Below are 20797 nucleotides of genomic sequence, written 5' to 3' on the forward strand. Positions count from 1 at the left end.
CCTGGGAGACTGACTTCTGGAGGCTCTCCTTTGTCTTCAGAACAAAGGAAACATGTGGTTGCAGGCTTTGGCTAACTATTAGTCTCGCTGTATGATGTCATGACGTAGCTCTTTGAAAGGCACTGGCCTCTGGAAAAGCAACTACAGACCAGCACTAGCACAAACCACAATTGAACGTTGTCCGCTTTGGTGGAAAAGGGATATTGGACAAACCGCATGAAGAGCTGACAGAAACGGGATATGAGCTGCACTTCACCGTAATTCCTTAATCGTTCAAAGTTTCATAGTGACTATTTTGGACAGCGGTGCTTTTTTAATTGTCTTCATAGCATAACAGTTTTATTATTATTAATCATCGACCAGTTTACAAATCAGTTTATTGGGGAGGACAATTTGACAATATTGATTGTTTAAACGTGATTATTATGACTACTGCCCTGATTTACATTTACCTTGAACAATACAGTGCATAATTTTTTGATTGTACAATAGTTACATTCTAAAGCACAAAAACAACCTACTGGAAGATGTTTCATTGCTATGTTTTAAGTATATACAGCTCAGTGCAGTTTGTGTGATCTTAGTGAGAGAGACGTGAGTGACGATATTGACAATGTCATTTTGACTTTTACTGTGAATTGTCATCATTTTTGTATAAACAAATTATTCACTAATTCAGTTTTAAGCACTGAAAATTCAAATTTTCTTTAAATTGATTAAAACTACTCATATCATTCATATGTGTGTGGATTCTTGTTATCGATTTTTACAATTCAGTTAAATTATTATGTTCTTTAATTCCAGTTTTAGATATCTGCAATTTGATTCTAACTACTCCCAATTCATGTTCATGATATCTACAACACCATTCTGACAAGTTCAAACTTAATTCAAGTCGGATCAAAGATATGTTGAACATGGTTTATGACTAGTCAGAATTAAAATGTAGATATCTGAATCTGAAATTAGTTGCAAATGACTGTACTACATATAAAAACAGCATTGCACAAGAAGATGCTTTTCAAATATATACTATGCCAATGCGGAAGTGCTTAAAGTGTGATGTCATCAGGGATCCAGGTGGGGATGGTTCAATTGGCTCAAAGAAAACTTTGTCTCCATAGGCTGCCTTTTCCCATGAAATACTCCATCAAAAGAATTTACCCACAGATGATTATGGACTCAATCGCTAGATATTCCCTGTCTTGTACCAGATCTGGTGGTCCATCTGAATTTTTTTTTGTAATTAATTAGATATTAAAGTTCAAAATTAGTTAATTATGGAGGAGTGGCTCCTTGACTGACACACAGACTGTGTGTTTAAACCATGCTCACTCACTTCTCTCACATTTACTGTGATTCTGTCAGTATCAGTTGCTGTTAGTTTGTCTTTATTAGGGCCCAAGCACCGTGCAAGGACCCTGTTGCTTTAGCTTTGGTGATTAGTTTGGGGTTCACCAGTTTAAAGGCTTGTTCTTCAGTAACAGAAACACACAGTAACTTTTGGGGAACATGTAGATGACATGTGAAGATGTTAATAAATACTCACCGAACAAACCGGAGATATCAGCTCCTCCATGTCTGTTAGTGCCTTTATTATCATCTTCACAGGTCAGTATTTATTAACATCTTCACATATGTTATATGTGTTCCGCAAAAGTTACTTTGTGCTTCTATGTGTTCTGATCCGAGAAGAGGACGCTGTTAGAAAGCTAGTTACTCTCCCAGTAAATGTGAATTAGGAAGCTTAGCAAGCTAGCTAGTTAGCTGATAGCTTTATTGCACATTAAACAATATTAATTAATATATAATCCAACAAAAATGTTGTGGTTCCATATGGAAGGAACAGGAGCGAGCAACGGCTGGACACAAGCCCATTTTTTCAACGTTTTACTGGCTGTGTTGGCCCTCACGTTGGGCGCCACTGTGGTATCCCAAACAGAGCCAGAAAAACTCCAGACAGTCACTATAATTAACGCATAATTACTCCCCTACAGATGGAGGTCTTCTCTGATCCACCTGCACAACTACCAAAAATAACCCCTGTTGACAAGGAATAAAATGGGAAAGGTAGGGCAATTCCTCTCCCTTTGCCCTACCACTGGACATGAAGTGGCCCTCACTGGGTAGTGTCCCTCAAAACTGAGCCATAAGGAGTAGGCGTAGACAATCTTTCCCTAAGGAAACAGGACACCACTAAGAGCCAACCAACGTTGTTACAGTCCAAAACATTATTGGAAGGTTGTCGGTTTGATCCCTGGCTTCTTCAGTCTGCATGTTAAAGTGTCCTCGGGTGAGATACTGAACCCCAATCTGCCCATGACGGCTGTGCCATATAAGGAAGAGCTGTGTTAATTGAAGAAAGTGTAAAGCACTTTGAGTAGTCGTTAAGACTATATTAATCAAACCATTTGCCATTTTAATCAACTTTATTTTTTCATGCTGGATATGGAGCATATCCACATTACATAAAAGAGGGTAATATAATATACCATGCTCACATTAGCCTTACAGACCACCACTCCTTCATTATACTCTCGTTTCTCTTTTTCAGCTCCTGAGGTGATAAACAATGAACCTCTCGGCATGGCAGCAGATATGTGGTAAGATTCCCTACTGAGTGTCTATTCACAAAGTCTATTCTGCAGTGGACTGCACATTTACACATCTAAAACAGTAACTGTTAGAATTCATGATAGCGCGCACATAAATTTGAAATTTCGCAACTATCTCTTCACTGTTCCTTCTCTGTATAACGGAGGGTACATTTTTCACTTAGTGGCATGTTGGAGCATCCTTTCCACTCAGTGCACTTCTTTGGCTATCGGGACACTTTTTGAATCAAAACAATTATTCAACATAGGCAGACAGTTAAATACTATATAAGTCTTACATCTGTCATACAATTGTAAAAAGCTTAATATCACACCACATGACTTAATTTGTGCCTTGTTTCCTTCTCCTCCAGGAGCATCGGAGTTATTACCTACATACTGTAAGTTGTAAATATGTGTTATGTGATAGGAAAATACTTGTAGGCATTAGATATGCTGTTGCACTCATTTAATAAGCAAAGGGATCACATAGGGTAAATCAACTACAGCAGTGTATACTTCCTAGTTTGAACTCTTTTCCGTTATGTTTATCATGGCCCTCAGCTTTAACAAGAAGGTCTCATTTGCTTTCTATTGAAATTACCTGTAATCATTAAACTAGCAGTCTGCAGTGATTTTTTTAAGTTTCCAAGCAGAGTTTCAAAGATCAAATAGGGACATTGTTTGATTATTAATCCCTTAAGTGTGACACCATTAAATGGTGTGCCTTTGAGCATTCAATAAAGTTGGTTATCAGAAAGATATATAATGAATGTTAATTTTTAAAACGCTAATATTACATAACACCTTTTAATTGATTAAAGTTACCGGGGGGAGCCCCTAGGGAGCTCCCCGGCTGGCGTTAGCTCGCAAGCTAACCGGGCCGGTGGAGCCCGGCTAGCGTAAGCTCACTCGTCCAAGGCCATGTAGCGAGACTCCCTACATGGGCATGGTGTGACTATGACGTTTATTTCGGTAGTAATTCCATTCGACGCACTTTAGCGTATCGTTTCTGAAATAGAGGAACCACAACAAATCACGGGAGTTGTTTTTTTCCAGAGTTTTTGGAACGGTAGACATGCCAGATACCCAAATTAACGTGTAGAATTTTCATAATATGTCCCCTTTAAACAACGTGGTAGGACATTCTCTGCTCAAACAGGTTCACAACAACGATAACAACAACACAGACTGAGCCAGTGGTGGACTGAAACAATAATCCAGGCCGACCACTAATCATACAGGCTTGAAAAGGTCTCTGGTTTGTCTCTGGTTCGACTCCACGGAGAAACAACAAAAAGACGAACCTGGATTGATCTGTCCAAAAATCCAAGAGGATTCTCCCTACCCTGTCTAGTGCCCCTGAGCAAGGCACCTTACTCCCCCAACATCTGCTCCCCGTGCGCCGTACATGGCTGCTCACTGCTCTGTGTGTCCTTCACCAGATGGGTTAAAAGCAGAGGTTAAATTTCCCTACCTGCATGAGTGTGCCTGTGCATGTCTGTGCATGTGTTTGGGACAAATAAATGTATCTTAATCTTAATCTTAATCTTAATGTCGTTGCATGTTTGTTTATCCTAAATAGGGTTGCAAAGGGGCGGAAAATGTCTGGTAAATTTCCGGAAACTTTCCATGGGAATATTGAGCTCGGGAATTTTGAAAAAAAATAATACGGAAATTAAGCGCTGAGCAATAAAAACATTATTCAAAACTCTATTTTAAGATGTATGGAATGCAGTACACGCTGCCTATTAAATTTCAACCCTACAATGTGCATTCTTCCATCACATGCACAGATAATTCCCAGCATCCTGCACACTACAGCAGGGCTATGGTTGGAGTGTTTTTGTGAACTTATATAGATGAAATGGAAAAATCATTACATGAAATGATTTGGCCTTTAACAAATAGCAAAGCATTTATTTGCAAGGCAATTTAACAAAACCCGCCTTGGTAGTTGACTCTTGAATCGCAGTTTGTCGGTGACAATTTTTTTGCTGAATCTGCCCGTTCTTGCGTTGACTGCTTGCTAGCGTAGTTAGCATGCTTCGTAGCAAAGTGACGGCTGATGTTGTACTCCTGATGTTGTACTACTTCGGCATATCAGGCATACAGCCTTCGATTGGACTTCAGTAAAAAAGTATTTTGTTGTCCACTCCGTGTTAAACACTCGGCACTCATTGTCCACTTTTCGTTTCCTTGATCCGCTCTTTTTACAGAAGGGCTTACAGGGCAAAGCGGAAAAGTGAAGGGAGATTATGTGCTCTTTCGAGCCCTATACACAACACTCCCGGTCAAATTTTATTTAGCTGACGCTTTTATGCAAAGCGACTTACAATAAGTGCATTCAACACCGAGGGTACAAACCCAGAACAACAAGAAGCAAGAAAGTACAATTTCCTCAAAAATTTAGTAAAACTACAAAGTGCTATAAGTAAGTGCCATTTAAGTGCTACTAAATTGTTACTTTTTTTTTAATTTACTTTGCCCATGTCTGATCTAGCCTATTTCTATATATCCATCAATTTTAAAATATTTTTAAAGACGATTCCAATCGTTTGGCCAACTATTTACATCTCTGCCATTGCTTTAGTGTTTATTTACAAGCTTCTTTCTCATCTTATTCTACAGAACACTTCCACGTGCACTATCTCATGTGTGGAGACATTTCATCCCGGCCAATGTAGAAGGAAAGGCTGTGTACATTTGCAAATACTGTGCAAAGACCTGTTACATGTTAAGAATGACACAAAGATGCAGAAGCATATAGTGAACTGCCCAAGTTTCCTCAGGGCTCAAATCAGCCTATGACAAAACAAAATGTTTATATATATGTCTGTATATTAAAGGTAAATACAGTTAGTATAAATTACCCACACAATTTCTAGTTTATTCCCGTTAATTCCCGTTAATTCCCGTTAATTCCCATGACAAGTTTCCAACTTTGAATATTCCCTGAATTTTGCAACCCTAATCCTAAATATGAGAAGAGCCGGTCTCGGTTTGTTCAATCAAGTATTTATTTAAGAAGCATCGAAAAGGTCAGAAAAGCACCCAACACACTACCCGGCCTTCTAACAGCACCGGGCAGTCACGAGTAACGAGTCGCACAAAAGCCGGTTGTAATATTTTATAAAAGTAGGTAGAACATGATTGGTCAATAACGAGGGGAAGTCTTCCTTGATGGTGCGCAGTCACGATACCAAAATTATGACTTCGATACTATACCTGTCAAAATATCACGATACCCGATACTTACGATACGTCACCACAAATACGATACAATACCGCAAGTATAATACGATACCACAAATATGATACGATACTGGTATATTTATATATGATAGTAATAAATAAAACATCTGTAAGGTTCCCTTTTTTACCAGATTGTTCCTGCCCAGCTTTTTGAACACTTAACAATTGGCATTCATATTAGTAATAGCCAACAGCAAGATATTAATGAAAACTACATGATGACATCATAGCATTGATTATAGACGGCTATGTAGGCCTAATGTCCATATCTGACTATATGACTACATAGTTATTTCCATAAGTATGAGTTACATCATTTTACAGATGTGTGTTTGAGGTGAAAAAAAAGTAAAAAACATGCCACCTGAGCGAGTGAGTGGGGCCCCGGGGCCTGTGTGTATGTGTGTGCACTGTCTGGGCGCGCGCGCGCGCAAACACACGCCCACTCTTGGTTTTTCATGCTGGCCTGATACGATGCTGATTTGACAAATTAACGTGACGTTCCCTCAAGTTACCGTTCAACATATGAACACTGTAAAGGGAGCCACTACAGAGGGGCTGAAGAGCTGCATGCTGCTTCACAACCGCGGGTTACCGACCCCTGGCTACGGCAAAAGTACGACTTGTTTTAGTGTTCCGCCGTTAGGAGATGCGGACGTCAAAACATTAGTTCCACTATAACATTAGTCCACACATTTTGAGAATCACTCCATTAACCACACTGCATTATAATCATTTTACAACGCATCGTCAAAATTCTGTGATGGGGAAAATCGCTTGTTGCTAAACTAGGCTAAGGCTACTCGTGTTAGGCTGTATATGGGTGAGCTTGGGGGTGTTCATGTTTACCTGTCGTTCTTTGAACTCTGAAAAGTTCGGGGTGTCTGTCTGAGAGGTGCTTTGCCATACTTGACGTGTTGCCTCCCTTTGCCTGAGGGATTTGAAGCATGTTTACAGACGGGTCTCTGTGTGTCGATTGGCTTTCCTTCGCAGTCTGCTTCGTATCCGAAGTACTTCAAGATCTCACTTCTGGCATATTTTTTTTCAACAAGCCGAGGACGGTCAGCAAGAGCTCTTACGCATGAGGCCATGTCTGTCCCCTGAGATCACTTGCTGTGAGTGAGGGCTGCCTGTTGCATGTGTGAGAGCTGGGCCGCCCCGCCCCTTGCAGTCAATGAGTGCAGGCAGCGCGACAGGGAGCGGAACAGTGAGTGCGCTCTGATTGTGTGCTATTTTCCTGATGTACCGGTACAAAAAATATGCAAAATCGTATCATTTTTAACTTAAGGGTACCGCGGTACCTTTCTAGTACCGGTACACCGTGCAACATTAAGTCCACCCTCTTGGCATTGGAATCAGGAAGTGAACAGGAGCCACTCCCAATCTCACTCCTCTTCTGATAGTTGCTAGGCAAAATGTTCCCTTCATGACCAGCCTTGACACAGCTGACGCCTTGTAGGTCGAAGTTGTTGGTCATTGGAGTAAAGAATATTGTGTTCCTGCTCTATCGGCTGTATGTTCTGTATGTGTAAACATTCGAAACAACTAAACAAAACCACGCCATGCTCCATGCTGTATGTCCCCCAGAGCCTGGGACAGCTGCTTGAACTCTGTGTGATGTCGAATGAAGCTAAGGGAGTTATGCTTTAATATAAAAAGTTAGACATGAGAACAAGTAAAAGATTCATGATTAACACCAAGCAGCAACGGTTATTAAAAGTAATTTGTGTGAAGGCTGTATATCTGGCCCAAACTCCTCCTGCCCCAACCCTTTTTTATTTGTTTAGAGTTTCAGTTCTAATGCCATCTTCACAGACACAGATACACAGAGAAGCTAAATTTAAAATCCCAACACTAGACCTATTTGTTGATGTAACTGGTACCAGACTAGTTAATTCCTATTTTTACAACAGACAAATACATTGATATTATAGTTTAGGGTATTCTGAGACCCAACATACAGCACAAATCCGAATTCCTGGTCATATTTTAGGACTAGAAATATATTGTATCTCCATCTCTAAATTATTGTGTTAGCTTGTCATATGCTAAGATTGGGCTTCTTTTAAACTTTGAATGTTATTTTTTTTAATCATTTTTGCACCGAAGTGCTCTGAACACTGGGATTTAGCCAGAGTTAAGCGTTCATCACAGCGCCCTGCTGTGATGAACACAAAGGCTCTGCTCAGCGGTTGCGCGGTGCAAGTCGGTAGGCCAGAATTAACGTCAGGGCACCGAAAAAAATTACCCGGTGGTCCCGATGGCCAGTCCGTGCCTGGACTGAGTCACTCTAATCTTGCAGGCAGTTTGGATACTCAGCCAGTGTGACAGTGCGATATTCATCGCTGGTTGATGATGTTCAGTTGCGAAGTGATGTACCAGTGAAAGTGGCGAGTGGCAAATTGTTCAAGGCTAAAGAACAAAACATCCGGGGTACAGCCCCGGATGCCCAAGCCATGCGACGCCCATGGCTACCAACACAAATTACCCACTGACCTATCCCTTAAACCACATAAACTGTTGGGATAGATATGCTTTCACATTGCTATTGTCTAAAATGTATGTTTATGCTTAACAAGTCAAGCACTGCTTACCTTGCTTACTCTGATGTCACACTACTGCAAAAACTGCTTTGTATGTATGGATTGATTTAAATGTGGACATGATACATTCTCTGTGAACTTTATCCTCAGATTAAGCGGTTTGTCACCATTCCAAAGTGATACTGATGAAGGTACTCTGAAGAATATCATTGCCATGAAGTATGAGTTCTTTTCACAATATTTCAGCACGACCAGCTCCATAGCCAAAGACTTTATCCAGAAACTCTTGATAAAAAATCCAAAGTAAGTACTATTGATCAGTGTCCACGGTTATTTAACAGAACATGAATTAACTCATTTGAATCGAGAACTTGTTTGAGTAACCCCTGCTGCTTCATGCCACTGATAATGACATGCTAAATGAAATAGGTTACCAGAATTCTCTCTTGTGAACAATTATTTGTTTCGATTGTCCTATTGTTGTATATATTATCCATTGAACCATGTTGATCGATCGATTAATTTGTTAATTTGTGTATCCTGCACAAAATGGACTAAAAGATAAAGAGCAACCAAAATGGTCACATGGCAACCATAAAGTTAAAAAAATCTGCTGGTATTCCTATTCCAAGTGTCAGGCCAATACATTGTTTTATGGATGTAAATTAACATTCATAATTCTATTTGATCATTCAATTGAAGATTAGAACGTAGACCTTATCATGCTGCAGTTACTGATGTTTTTTCTTTCAACAAGTTGCTTATTGATGTGTGATTTTAATGCTCCTGTTTTCCATCCTTATATATACTCTATATATGCACATGTATTAACATAAGCAATGATAATTAGTATTTAGCATTGATTAATACTACACTTATGTCCTGTTGTCATTAGTTATATGTTGATGTGTGTTGCAGTGATAGAATGACAGCTGAGGAGTGTCTGCTTCATCCATGGATCAAGGTAACTACAATTAGTGTACTATTTTCAGACCCAAAACTTGCCCCTTTGTCTCTGGTATCATGCTGCTGAGCGTCCTTGCATGTTGCTTATAATGAGTCCAAATACTGTTGTCTGTTTCAGCCCATCACACGTAAACAGGTGGCCAATAGGAATCGATCTTCAATCAATATGAAAAACTTCAAAAAGTTCAATGCTAAAAGGAAGTGGAAGGTGAGTGTGGTCATGTAAATGGCTGACAAATTATTCTGTATGATTTGAAGAGGGCGAGCCAGTGCTGTGGTGGGAGGACTCAAGGCAGATTAGGAGGATGGAGTTGTTGATGGTTTCAAAGGCAGCACTTAGGTCAGGGATGATAAAGATGTTGAGGGAGGGATCATCGTCGGAGAGTAGGAAGTAATTTGAGACTTTTATTTTGCCAATGCTCATAATTTCTTTTATGATTGTTTTGACATATTTGATTTTAGAAATGAAATTCAAGAACTGAGTCTTAAACTTTAAAATCAGCATTTCATTATACACCAAAAACAAACCTCTACAAAGATGAACAAGAGCCATGGGCCAGACAATATCTGCGTTCACAATTTAAAATATTGTGCAAAAGGGATCAGCCCAGTTTTGAATTTCGTTTTTAATAAATCTGAAGAGACACAGCATGTTCCATGTATGGTCTGGAAAGATGCTGTTGTGGTCCCTGTACTAAAAATAAAAACTCCAAAAACCTTAACGATTTCAGACCTGTGACTTGACCCACTTCAGTTCAACCATACATTTAAGCAAGACCTGTCAAACTCAAGGCTTGTGGGCCACTTCTGTTCTGTGGTACAATTATATCGGGCCCGCGATAAAATATCATATGTCTATCTTAACTGGCCCGCATCGTGAAATGATGAACTGAACAAATCAGTTTTCCTATGATGAACGTAAACGTGAGTGACATTCGCTCCATCGAGAGTTTTGGCTACTCCCGATATATTATATATATATATTATATATATATATATATATATTATATATATATATATATATATATATATATATATATATTATATATATATGCAGATGGGAAAGACTGGGGATCGAACACTCTATTTTCCTCTGAGACATTTCTTTTTGGGGATTTATCCATGGTTAGTTTACCGAGGCCGGGGGTCGGAAACTCAAGATTAGCAACCTACAGGGGAAAGCGCCGGGCCGTAGACGTAAAAGGATGTGACGCATATTTTAGCTGATGAAATATTAAAACAACAAGTGAGAGCAGGTCAGACTGTTGGCGGACACAGAAACTGAAGCCCAGTACGAACCAACTGCAGCTTCTGCTCTGATCAAGAAGCTGCGGCGCTGATCTCTGAGCAGCTGTGACCAGAGAAACTCAGTGTTTTCACTGTTTCCACGGTTAGGATGCAGCCGGTAAGTCACTGACCGGCTGCTACACTTGAACGACCTCTGATCTCACTGTGTGTGTCTCTCTGAGTGAGGGGGGACGGGGGGCGGAGCCTCGGGGCCTGTGTATGTGCGCGCTATCTGGGAGCACACATACACACACACATTCGCCCGCTCCTGGTATTTCATGATGGCCTGATACGATGATGATTTAAAAAAGATTAACTTGAACATGATGTTCACTCACTTTCATCAAATGAAAACTGATTTGTTAAGTTCCCCGTTCATGAAAAATATGCGCGAAATGCACAACACTGTACAGGGAGCCATTGCAGAGGGGCTGAAGAGCCGCAGGTTGCAGACCCCTGTCTTAGGGGTACCTCAAATTAAATCCCAGAAAGGTGTAAAATATTGGGCCTCTAAGTAAATTTCTCTGTGTTGTAAATAATTAAAAGATTAAAATATTCACCACCCGCTAAAAAATTAAGAGTTTCTGGCTGTATCTGAAATTGGCTTGCATATCCCAAGAACTGTTCCTCTTAACACTTGAAATATTGTCAAATGCCAAAGGAAGTGCAGGGTTGAATTTTGACAGGCATAACTTTATTTATTAATTCATTTTTTAAGAAACAGGCGAACAGCAATATATAGCAGTGCTGGCTGGGCCTCATCAATATAAGTAATGTTGTCGATCAAAACTATTGCGTGTTAACAATAGCACGTCCACGACAAGGGAAAAACCTGATTCTCCAGTTCGGGGATCTGCGTGCTGGGTTGAGGTTCACCAAACTTTGAGTTAACAGGTGAACTTTTGTGCATAACTTCAGGTGTCTGCTGAGTCAGCCCGGCAGCCTGTCTTTACCTGCCATGGCTTAATTATTGCAGTGCACTTTTACAGTTTTAGAAAGACAGCTTGAGAACACGCATTGCAAATGTACATATGAATTTTACATTATAGAATATTGAACCTGTTTTTTGTTCCTAGCTCTGATTATCAATGGGGCTACATACCTACCAGCTTCATGTCCTATTTAGAAAAAAAGTTAAATAGAAACGTTAGATATCACAAAGTTGGTCTTTGTTAGCTCCACCCAAGTACTTTCCTTGAACAGTAAAGCATTCTGGTTGGTTGCACGACTAGTTGACAAGCTGTATTGACATTCTCTCCTTACCCACCTTCGCCACTCTAGATGTCCTATAACATTGTACTAATGTGTAACCGGCTCATCCAGCTTAAACTGCTGTGTAAGGGCAGCTCGGATCCAGATCCACGACAGGTAAGATCACTTCACTCAACTAAGATACAAACTAAAATCCACATGTGATTTGTTTTTTAAATTTTCCTAAAACATGGCAAAAAATTGTAATCTGAATTTTTAATAGATCTTCATCAGGTTAACAATTTTAGTGCATTCAAACTATTAAACACAGGCTATTTCCTTCTTAACATTACTGTATACCTAAGGCAGTGATTTTCAACCACTGTGCCATAGATCGTCAGGTGTGCTTTGGGAAATTATCTAATATGGTAGCGGACGATATTCGCCTCGTTTATCGGCGCATCCGTAATAATCTTGACTTTCACCGATATCATTGGCGGATGTTCATTGGTAGGGGAGAGCGGGGTAATGTGGGACATTTTTTACCTTTGCTCCCCTCTAGGCGAGCTAAACTGATATATCAGTAAAATGTACACATTTCCCATTAATTCAGGATGTTTTCTAGCAATAGAAATGATCAGAATGTCTTCAGGACAAAGGGCAGTGAAAATATGATTGTTTTTAAAAAAGTGGTCTTGTGTCCCACTTTACCCCGGCTACGGGGTAAAGCTACCATAATTTAAAACTACCATAACAACACATAACACTGTAATCCCGACAGCTAGATTGACAACAACTAATATCGGACTAGTAACAGAATCATGGGGATTGGTCAATTAAGCACATTTATGATTATTCTGATTCATGTGATCTCTTGCACACCCTAGCTTACCTGCACATTGTTTCTCTGTCCAATTGGCAGGGACAGGGATATTGTTTTTCTCTGCGTAATCAAATGCCAGTTCACGGCACTTAACTGGAGCAAGGCCATGGAACTGTTCAGCTAGTTGTTTCAAGTGTTTGGCAAGCTCCTCCTCCATCTCATCTGTGAATATTCTCTTTACCTCAGCTACTGCACCCCAGGCTACTGCGTTTACTTTCCCTTTCTCTTTTTTCTTTATGAATCTTTTGAGGGTTGTCTTGTCAATATTTCTATCCCTTCCAGCTTTTCTTAAGGACTTCTTTCCTTGTATGACCTCAGCGGCTGCACTCTCCATGTCTGCGAGGGGTGTATGGCCCCAGGTTGTCTTCCTGGTGTAGTTTCTTGGCATGATGGCTTTTCTACAATGTTTATGACATTAAAAATAAAAAATATATAATATAATATAACACTAAAATATGTTTAAGACTAAACTTAACTTGTGCTTCATGGTGGGGTAAAGTGAGACACTTTCCCACTTTACCCCACAGCATTTGTCCCACTTTACCCCGAAGCCACAATTTTAGAAATACAACATCTTTTATCAATTCAGGCTAATCTTCAGCTAGCATCAATCACATGGTTTTATATGTTGGAAGTTCATCAACATGTATGATATATTTTTTTCTACCTGAATCAATTTGTTTTGACACAACAGTTGATTAAGTTCAAAGCAAAAAACACATTTTTGTGAAAAAACATACTTTCCAAAGCACCAGCACCAACTTATCATTCATTGCAAGGGGGAATGGGAGGGTTTTTTAAACATAATAGTCACATGACCACAAATGTGTTCCGTTGCCTAGATACAGGGGGTGTTTCACATCACCCGATGTCCCACTTTACCCCGCTCTCCCCTATTTGTGGTTAAACCGCTGGGCACGTGCCACGGCTGGGGGAGCAGTCACCCCGTCGCCCCCCTCTCCACGCCGCCAGAGGCTCGGTGTGCGGCCCGCCTCAACGTTTTTTGGGAGGGGAGGTCCTCGTCCGCGGCGCTTCACAGCGGAAGGCTTTCTTTCTCTTGGACCGCGGGGCAGTGTCCGGTGCCAGTGCGGAAGGCGGGCCGTTGGAGGGGACCGGGTACGGCGGTCAGCGACGAGTCTCTGGACACGTGTCTGGCCCTTTAGCGGATCACCTCAGCTACAGCGCCCGCCGGGGAAACCCTCCGTTCGCGCGGGGGGGCCCCCTCCGGCGGTGCGCCTCGGCTGGCGCCTAGCAGCTGACTCAAGCCGGGTTCACACCGGACGCGGAAGCGACGCGGAAGCGGGGCGTAAAGGCCAGGCGCATGCTTCTGCAACCGCGTCGGTGGCATTTCACGCAGCTGTGTCGCAGGACTCTTTGTCATTCATGCTTCCCCAACCTTCCCCAAGCGCTGCGCGTCTTATACAGCAATTCCCCGCCAGAACACTAGGCGGAGTAATGTTTTTTGTCGAAGACGACCTTAGAGACGCCTTCTTTCTTCTTCTTCGTCGATTGTTTATTTACATAGCCACTGCGGCTCCTCGTAGCCTTTTTCTGGCGGACAAATCCGCCAGTCAGTGACGGGTTATACAAGTGATCATACTATCGGATCTCTTCTGCCAAGTGCTCTTCTATTTGGTCCATATTCGTTCTTCTAAATCTTCCGTGATTTCTGCCGGTATTATGGGAAATGAAACCGGAAACTAGACTCCGGACGGGATGTAGTAGGCAGACCAATCACAAGCCTTGTGGGCTGCGTGAGGCTCGCGTCGCTTTGTCGTATAGTTAGAAAAATTGTCCGACGCACGTAAGCACGTAAGAAGAGATACATAAGCACGTAAGGGGCCCGGAAGGGCTCTTAAGGCCGGAAGCAATCCGGCCTTAAGCGCTAATGCCTGGCGCACTGGCGCTTGGCTGTTCACACCGGACGCGGTAGCGACGCCGAAGCGCCGCTCATTACTAATAATATCACATACTTCTGCTGTTATCAGCCTGCAGTAAAAATGGCATTTAATAATTTTTTTCAAGCATATACTTACTTGTTGCTCCAACATTAACTGCAACAGTGTCCCAACATGTGTCTTTTTTGGTGTTGTCTTTATACAACATATGCTACTATATGTTACTTCTCCACTTCAATTATTAATTTAATGTCATCCATGTTGAAGAACTTCTTCGCTGTTTGCTCCGTTAAATGTCGGGTCCCGAGGGTAAATTACGTATTCTCCACTCAAGTCTATGTGGAGAATACGTAGCCCCCTCTCTTTTTATCTTTATCACTGCTTGTGTTGCTGTAGTGGATGGGCAGAGGGGGACATTTAATAATGTGGTTGGTAAAAGTGGTAAAATTTAAACTCCAAGACAACAGAAGGTGAATACAAAATATGGGATGCATATTTGATCGTTAATATCATATAAAATATAGTTTAAAATAATTTTTCAGTGTGTTTCCTGTCGCGATACGGTCGCGTCAAGCGAAAAAAATAGAGTCAACGCCGAAATGATCGCTTCAAGGCGCTAGGCAGCCGCGGGGCGTGGCGCGGCGCTGCAGCGTCCGGTGTGACAGGCACAAAGGTTTAACATGGGAGTGGATGGGAGCCAGAGGCTTGGCGCTGCATTTACGCCACGCTTCGGCGTCGCTTCCGCGTTAGGTGTGAACCCGGCGTCAGAACTGGTGCGGACCAGGGGAATCCGACTGTTTAATTAAAACTAAACATCGCGAAGTCCCACGGTGGGTGTTGACGCGATGTGATTTCTGCCCAGTGCTCTGAATGTCAAAGTGAAGAAATTCAATGAAGCGCGGGTAAACGGCGGGAGTAACTATTGGCACTCAAAACAGGTCACTCTGAGGAGGGCTGTTTTAGACAGGGTAAAAAAGGTGCTGTTTTAAATGATCCTTGTGGTATTTTGACCAAAATATGTTACAGACATTTCATTAAGACCCCAAGGAACCATATCAACTGTGATAAAATGGGCATGATATGTCTCCGTTAAATAAAGTTTAGTTAAATCAAAGATTGTTTCATAAATCTGATTCACTTTGTGCTAATTAAAAGATAAGAGTAATAAAGGGCTGAAATAATTTAAAATAGTGCTTTTTAATACATTTAGAAACTATATGTATTATATGTACTGTGTTAGGCCATAGACTGCCATTTTGTGTCATTTTGGTTGGTGGTGTGCCCCAGGATTTTGTAAATGTAAAAAATGTGCAGCGTCTCAAAAAAGGTTGTAAATCACTGACCTAAGGTATATAGTAATGTTGGTTCTGACTATAGGTTTGTTATGAGCTGTTTCTGCATATCTGCGCTTCTCTCTGCATGGTCCTGAATAAAACAAATGTCTGGAATGTTCAAAGAAATTTAGTGGGAAAATAAACTAAATTAACTATTTACTATTTTTACTTTTTAATTCATACATATTTATGTGTGTGTGTGTGTGGGTGTGTGTGCGATAATCAAACGATATGTTGGATTCTAGTCCTTTTGTCTTAATTCTGGCAGCATAATTCATTGAGCCCTTTGATGCAGACTTCTTATACTTTTTATTACATTTCACCTTCATAGGCTTATAAAACCTGTAAAAAATATCAAATCTAGACTTGACTACAACACAACAACGGTGTATAAAGTATTATGGATAATCAGGTGTAAGGAGTTTATGATGTGCAGCAAATTCATTTAAATATCGTAAACACTGTCTTGTTGAAAACAAGATGAACATTGTAAAATCGAATCCATCATACCGTTGACCCTTTGAGACTCATTGGCTTTGATAGAAGTAGCTATGACAGGAGTCTCAACCCACAATTATGTACAATATGGCATTGTAGGGTGTCTAAGGGCAGAAAACCTTGAGAAACAATTTAACTTTGTAAAACATTATTTGGAGGATCTGACATGACAACTTAACACTTTCTTTTCTAGAGGATGTCACACTAACACGATCACTAAAGGCCGAATTATAGTCGGGTTGTACACACGCACGCATGCACGCAAGACACGCAACACGCCCCTTTCGTGCCCTCTGGCGGCTTGCGTGCGTCCGCCAATCTTTCTCACTATAAGACAAAATGACGCAAGCCTCTCGCAAGGCTTGTGATTGGTCTGCTTACTACATCCCGTCCGGAGTCTAGTATCCGGTTTCATGCCCCATAATACGCGGAAATCACGGAAGATTTAGAAGAACGAATATGGACTAAATAGATGAGCACTTGGAAGAAGAGATCCGAAAGTATGACCACTTGTATAACCCGTCACTGACTGTCGATTTGTCCGCCAGAAATAGGGTATGAGGAGCCGGAGTGGCGATGTGAATAAACAGTCGTCGAAGAAGAAGAGATCTCTTCTTTGTGTGTTTTATCTTCGACAAACAACGTTACTCGTAGTGTTCTGGCGGTGAATTGCGTTGCAACGCGCGCAACACGTTAGAGAAGCATAAACCAAAACGGGTCCGTCGATGCAGCTGCGTGGCCTTCCGAGGTTGCAGTCGCAGTACTATAATTCGGCTTTAAGATTACAGACAGACAGCTTCAAAACTTTAACTAGCACACTGTGTTGGTGTAAATCATGTTTCTTGCACACTGTGTTTGTTGAACAGGGGGTTTTAAGTTCTCAATTGGCCTTTTACTTTTCTTTGCTTCAGTAAAATTTTGCATTACAGTTTGTGAGGAGGAGAGAAGAAAATCTGTGTTGGAGCAGGAACAGATCAAAAAGAGGCTGCTTTACCTTCGTTTTCTCATACACACACCCAAGCCAAATATTTTTTTTTTAAAGCCGTAGCCACTAGTTGAATAGTCCAATCACAGGGCATCAAAACTTTTTATCCACGAAATTCTATGTCGGCCGACTTTTTCTAGTTTTTTCAAATTAGAAGCAGTCTGGCCTTACTTATAATGTCAAGGTTGTAATCTGTACTCACACACTGTGCTCCAAAATTATTTTTGCACACATCTTTTTTGGGGGGCAAATGCAAGTTAAATACTTGCACTGTGACCCGGCCACAACTGCTGGGCACTGCTACATTTATAAGTACATCAAAATCCCACTGTAAATGGTCTGTATTTATATCCTGCTTTTCTAGTCTTGATGACCCTCGAAGCGCTTTACAGTGCAGTTTTTTGACAAATATATATGTGAGTACTTTAATGAGTACTGTAATGATACATTTTTTCAGCGACAATGTGAAAGCGACACGGAAGACACAGAGAGCAAGCCTGCCTCTTTGCTGCGTCGAAGACTCAGCAGCAGCTCATAGAGCTGAGCAAAGAGAGACAGAAGATCAGCAGAGAGGTTAAGGATGGAAGAAAAAGTTTTTCTCTTACTCTGTTATAGTGAAATGGACAATTGCATGTTTCCTAACATTAAACACTTTTCTAGAAGTGAGCAAGAACTTTTCTGGCAAATATTTCTTTGAGAAATACCTTTAGGAAAATAGACTGGTGTAAACACTGTTAATATGTGGTTTTAATGATGCTTGTTTAAGGGTGTATTTGGATTGTAACTGATTTTGGGAAACTCTTTGATTAAACATTCTGCACGAAAAAGCTATGGCTATATATATATTGTACTATTTGTTATATTTTCGATTTTTGTTTTTATTAAATCTAATACATGTATCCCATATATATGTAAATGTTTATTATATTATATTATACTGTAGATTTGTATTAGTAGTAGTTATTATATTTATATATACATACATCTCACCCCTTCACCAAATCTGCATAAAAGCACATGCCTGGGAATGTTTCTTTGTCATTCCCTCTGCAGGTTTCTCTTCGCATGCTTTATGATTGTCTGACCTTCCTTGCAAGGAATAAATTATACATAAAATACTATTATTCTCAGATCTCTTGATTTCTGAAGTCACAACACATCAAATTTCCACCACAAACTCAAATGCAAAAGCTAAGCGTAGCATGTCAAACTATAAAACATGGTGACTCCTGTCCCAGGTCTTTAAGCTGTGACTATTATATTGGTATAAAGACTAGTTCAAGACGGGACCTTATCACAGAAATGAAGATTGTTGCGGATTGGATGATGTACACTAAAATGACAACAATTTCCTGTTTCACAGCAAAACATTGTAATTTGATGCCACGCTAAGGACATGGCCTCTGACAAAAACTCACAAACTCAAAGTCTATCTGATTAATCCTCTTTGAGTTCAATAAAGTACAATGCATGGAAATGGCAAAAACAAGCAAAAATTCGAGATTTCATTAAAAATGGCCAACCTCCGTTTAAGTTTATGATATGGGTCCAAGAGGCTTTTTTGTAAGGCTGTACATGTAAAACCTAACCCTACTGGTTATCATACATGTAGAAATTCAAAGCACTACCACAGACATGCCCTCTGACAAAAACTCAGGAAGAGCACAAATTTTCATGATTAAGTCGTTTAGATTGGACTAACCAAATTAATTCTCTAGCTAATATGATCATGAATCACCAAAAGTGACCACTTAATCCAAAACGACTGACCGCCGGTTGGGTTTGGCATATGGGTCCTGACGCCTGTCCTCCAACTTGTTTGTACATCTGGTCAGGATACATATGCATAACTATTTAAATGCATTTTGGTAAAAATTCCTGCAGAGGCTGCACTTTAGGGGACGCTATCGAGTCAATTGGGCATTCCCAGGTGCAAAAAGCATTTCAAATGTAAATTTCTCGCACATCCGAATTTTGGTAAAAGTGGTAGCTGTTCGGCCCCCAATAATAATCAGAGCAATCCCAGCAGTTGCTGCTCAGGTCATAATTAAATGTGACATTTAAATGTGTTTAGGATGTCAAAAAAGACAGCAGAGAGGTCAAAATTAGAGCTGTGAAAAATAACGCGTTAACGCGTTATGATTAAATTACAGGATTAATTCGTTTTTTTTTTTAACGCATTTAACGCATGCGCAGAAGGACCTTCCAATTCCGCCGCCTCTGCACTAGTCGCCGCTCTAACGCCGGGTTCACACCGGACGCGGAAGCGACGCCGAAGCGAGGCGTAAGCGCAGCGCCAATCCTCTGGCTCCCATCCACTCCCATGTTAAACCGCAGCACTGAACACACCGGAGGCTGAAGCGTAGCGTTGTGCCGCGGCTGCCTAGCGCCGTGAAGCGATCGTTTCGGCGTCGAGTCTATTTTTTCCGCTTGAAGCGAGCGTATCGCAACAGGAAACACACTGAAAAATGATTTTAAACGATATAGATGACATATTTTATATGATATAAATGATGAAATATGCATCCCATACTTTGTATTCACGTTCTGTTGTCTTGGAGTTTTAATTTTACCACTTTTACCAACCACATTATTTAATGTCCCCCTCTGCCCATCCACTACAGCCACACAAGCAGTGATAAAGATAAAAAGAGAGAGAGAGAGGGGGGGGGGCTACGTATTCTCCACATAGGCTTGAGTGGAGAATACGTAATTTACCCTCGACACCCGACATTTACCGGAGCTAATAGCGGAGAAGTTCTTCAACATGGATAACATTAAATTAATAATTGAAGTGGAGGAGTAACTTGAGAAGTTGATTCTCAGCATATGTTGTATAAAGACAACACCAAAAAAGACACATGTTGGGACGCTGTTGCAGTAAATGTTGGAGCAACAAGTAAGTATATGCTTGAAAAAAATGATTAAATGCCGTTTTTACTGCAGGCTGATAACAGCAGAAGTATGAGATATTAATGCGCGGCGCTTCGGCGTCGCTACCGCGTCCGGTGTGACCAGCCAAGCGCCGGCGCGCCAGGGATTAGCGCTTACGCCACGCTTCGGCGTCGCTTCCGTGTCCGGTGTGAACCCGGCGTAATGCAGTCAGACGGCAGCTGCCATTCAAACAAACAAACAACATGGATAATTCTGATGAACCTGAGGACCTTCTGGACGGGAAGATCGTGTTCCAAAAAAACAAAGATCGAACATTCAGTAAAACCAAGGTGATATGCACACTCTGCGAGAAGACGTTATCGTTTCACCGTAGCAATACCCGCCTAACCACCGCAACGCGAAGCATGTGTTGGTCGGCGAGGGGCGTTCAAGTGGAATGCGCCAAACCAGACTCACTCGCCGGACACA

At 41.0% G+C, this 20797-nt stretch overlaps 1 protein-coding gene across 7 annotated transcripts in view; it reads left to right on the top strand.

The window, feature by feature from the left end:
- si:dkey-240h12.4 (death-associated protein kinase 2) overlaps positions 1-20797 on the top strand; it is a 51398-nt gene that overhangs the window by 19504 nt on the left and 11097 nt on the right. For 5 of the 7 annotated variants that reach the window (XM_053447432.1, XM_053447434.1, XM_053447427.1 and 2 more), the window contains 6 exons: positions 2555-2603; positions 2969-2995; positions 8543-8695; positions 9311-9356; positions 9477-9566; positions 11927-12013. In XM_053447432.1, coding sequence (XP_053303407.1) covers positions 2555-2603; positions 2969-2995; positions 8543-8695; positions 9311-9356; positions 9477-9566; positions 11927-12013 — 452 coding nt within the window. Of the gene's footprint in view, positions 1-2554; positions 2604-2968; positions 2996-8542; positions 8696-9310; positions 9357-9476; positions 9567-11926; positions 12014-17891; positions 18556-20797 lie in introns of those variants that run through there. The other 2 variants (XM_053447430.1, XM_053447433.1) reach the window with 2 other exon arrangements.

This window comes from Pleuronectes platessa, chromosome 18, assembly GCF_947347685.1.
Source record: "Pleuronectes platessa chromosome 18, fPlePla1.1, whole genome shotgun sequence".
Classification (NCBI taxonomy): domain Eukaryota; kingdom Metazoa; phylum Chordata; class Actinopteri; order Pleuronectiformes; family Pleuronectidae; genus Pleuronectes; species Pleuronectes platessa.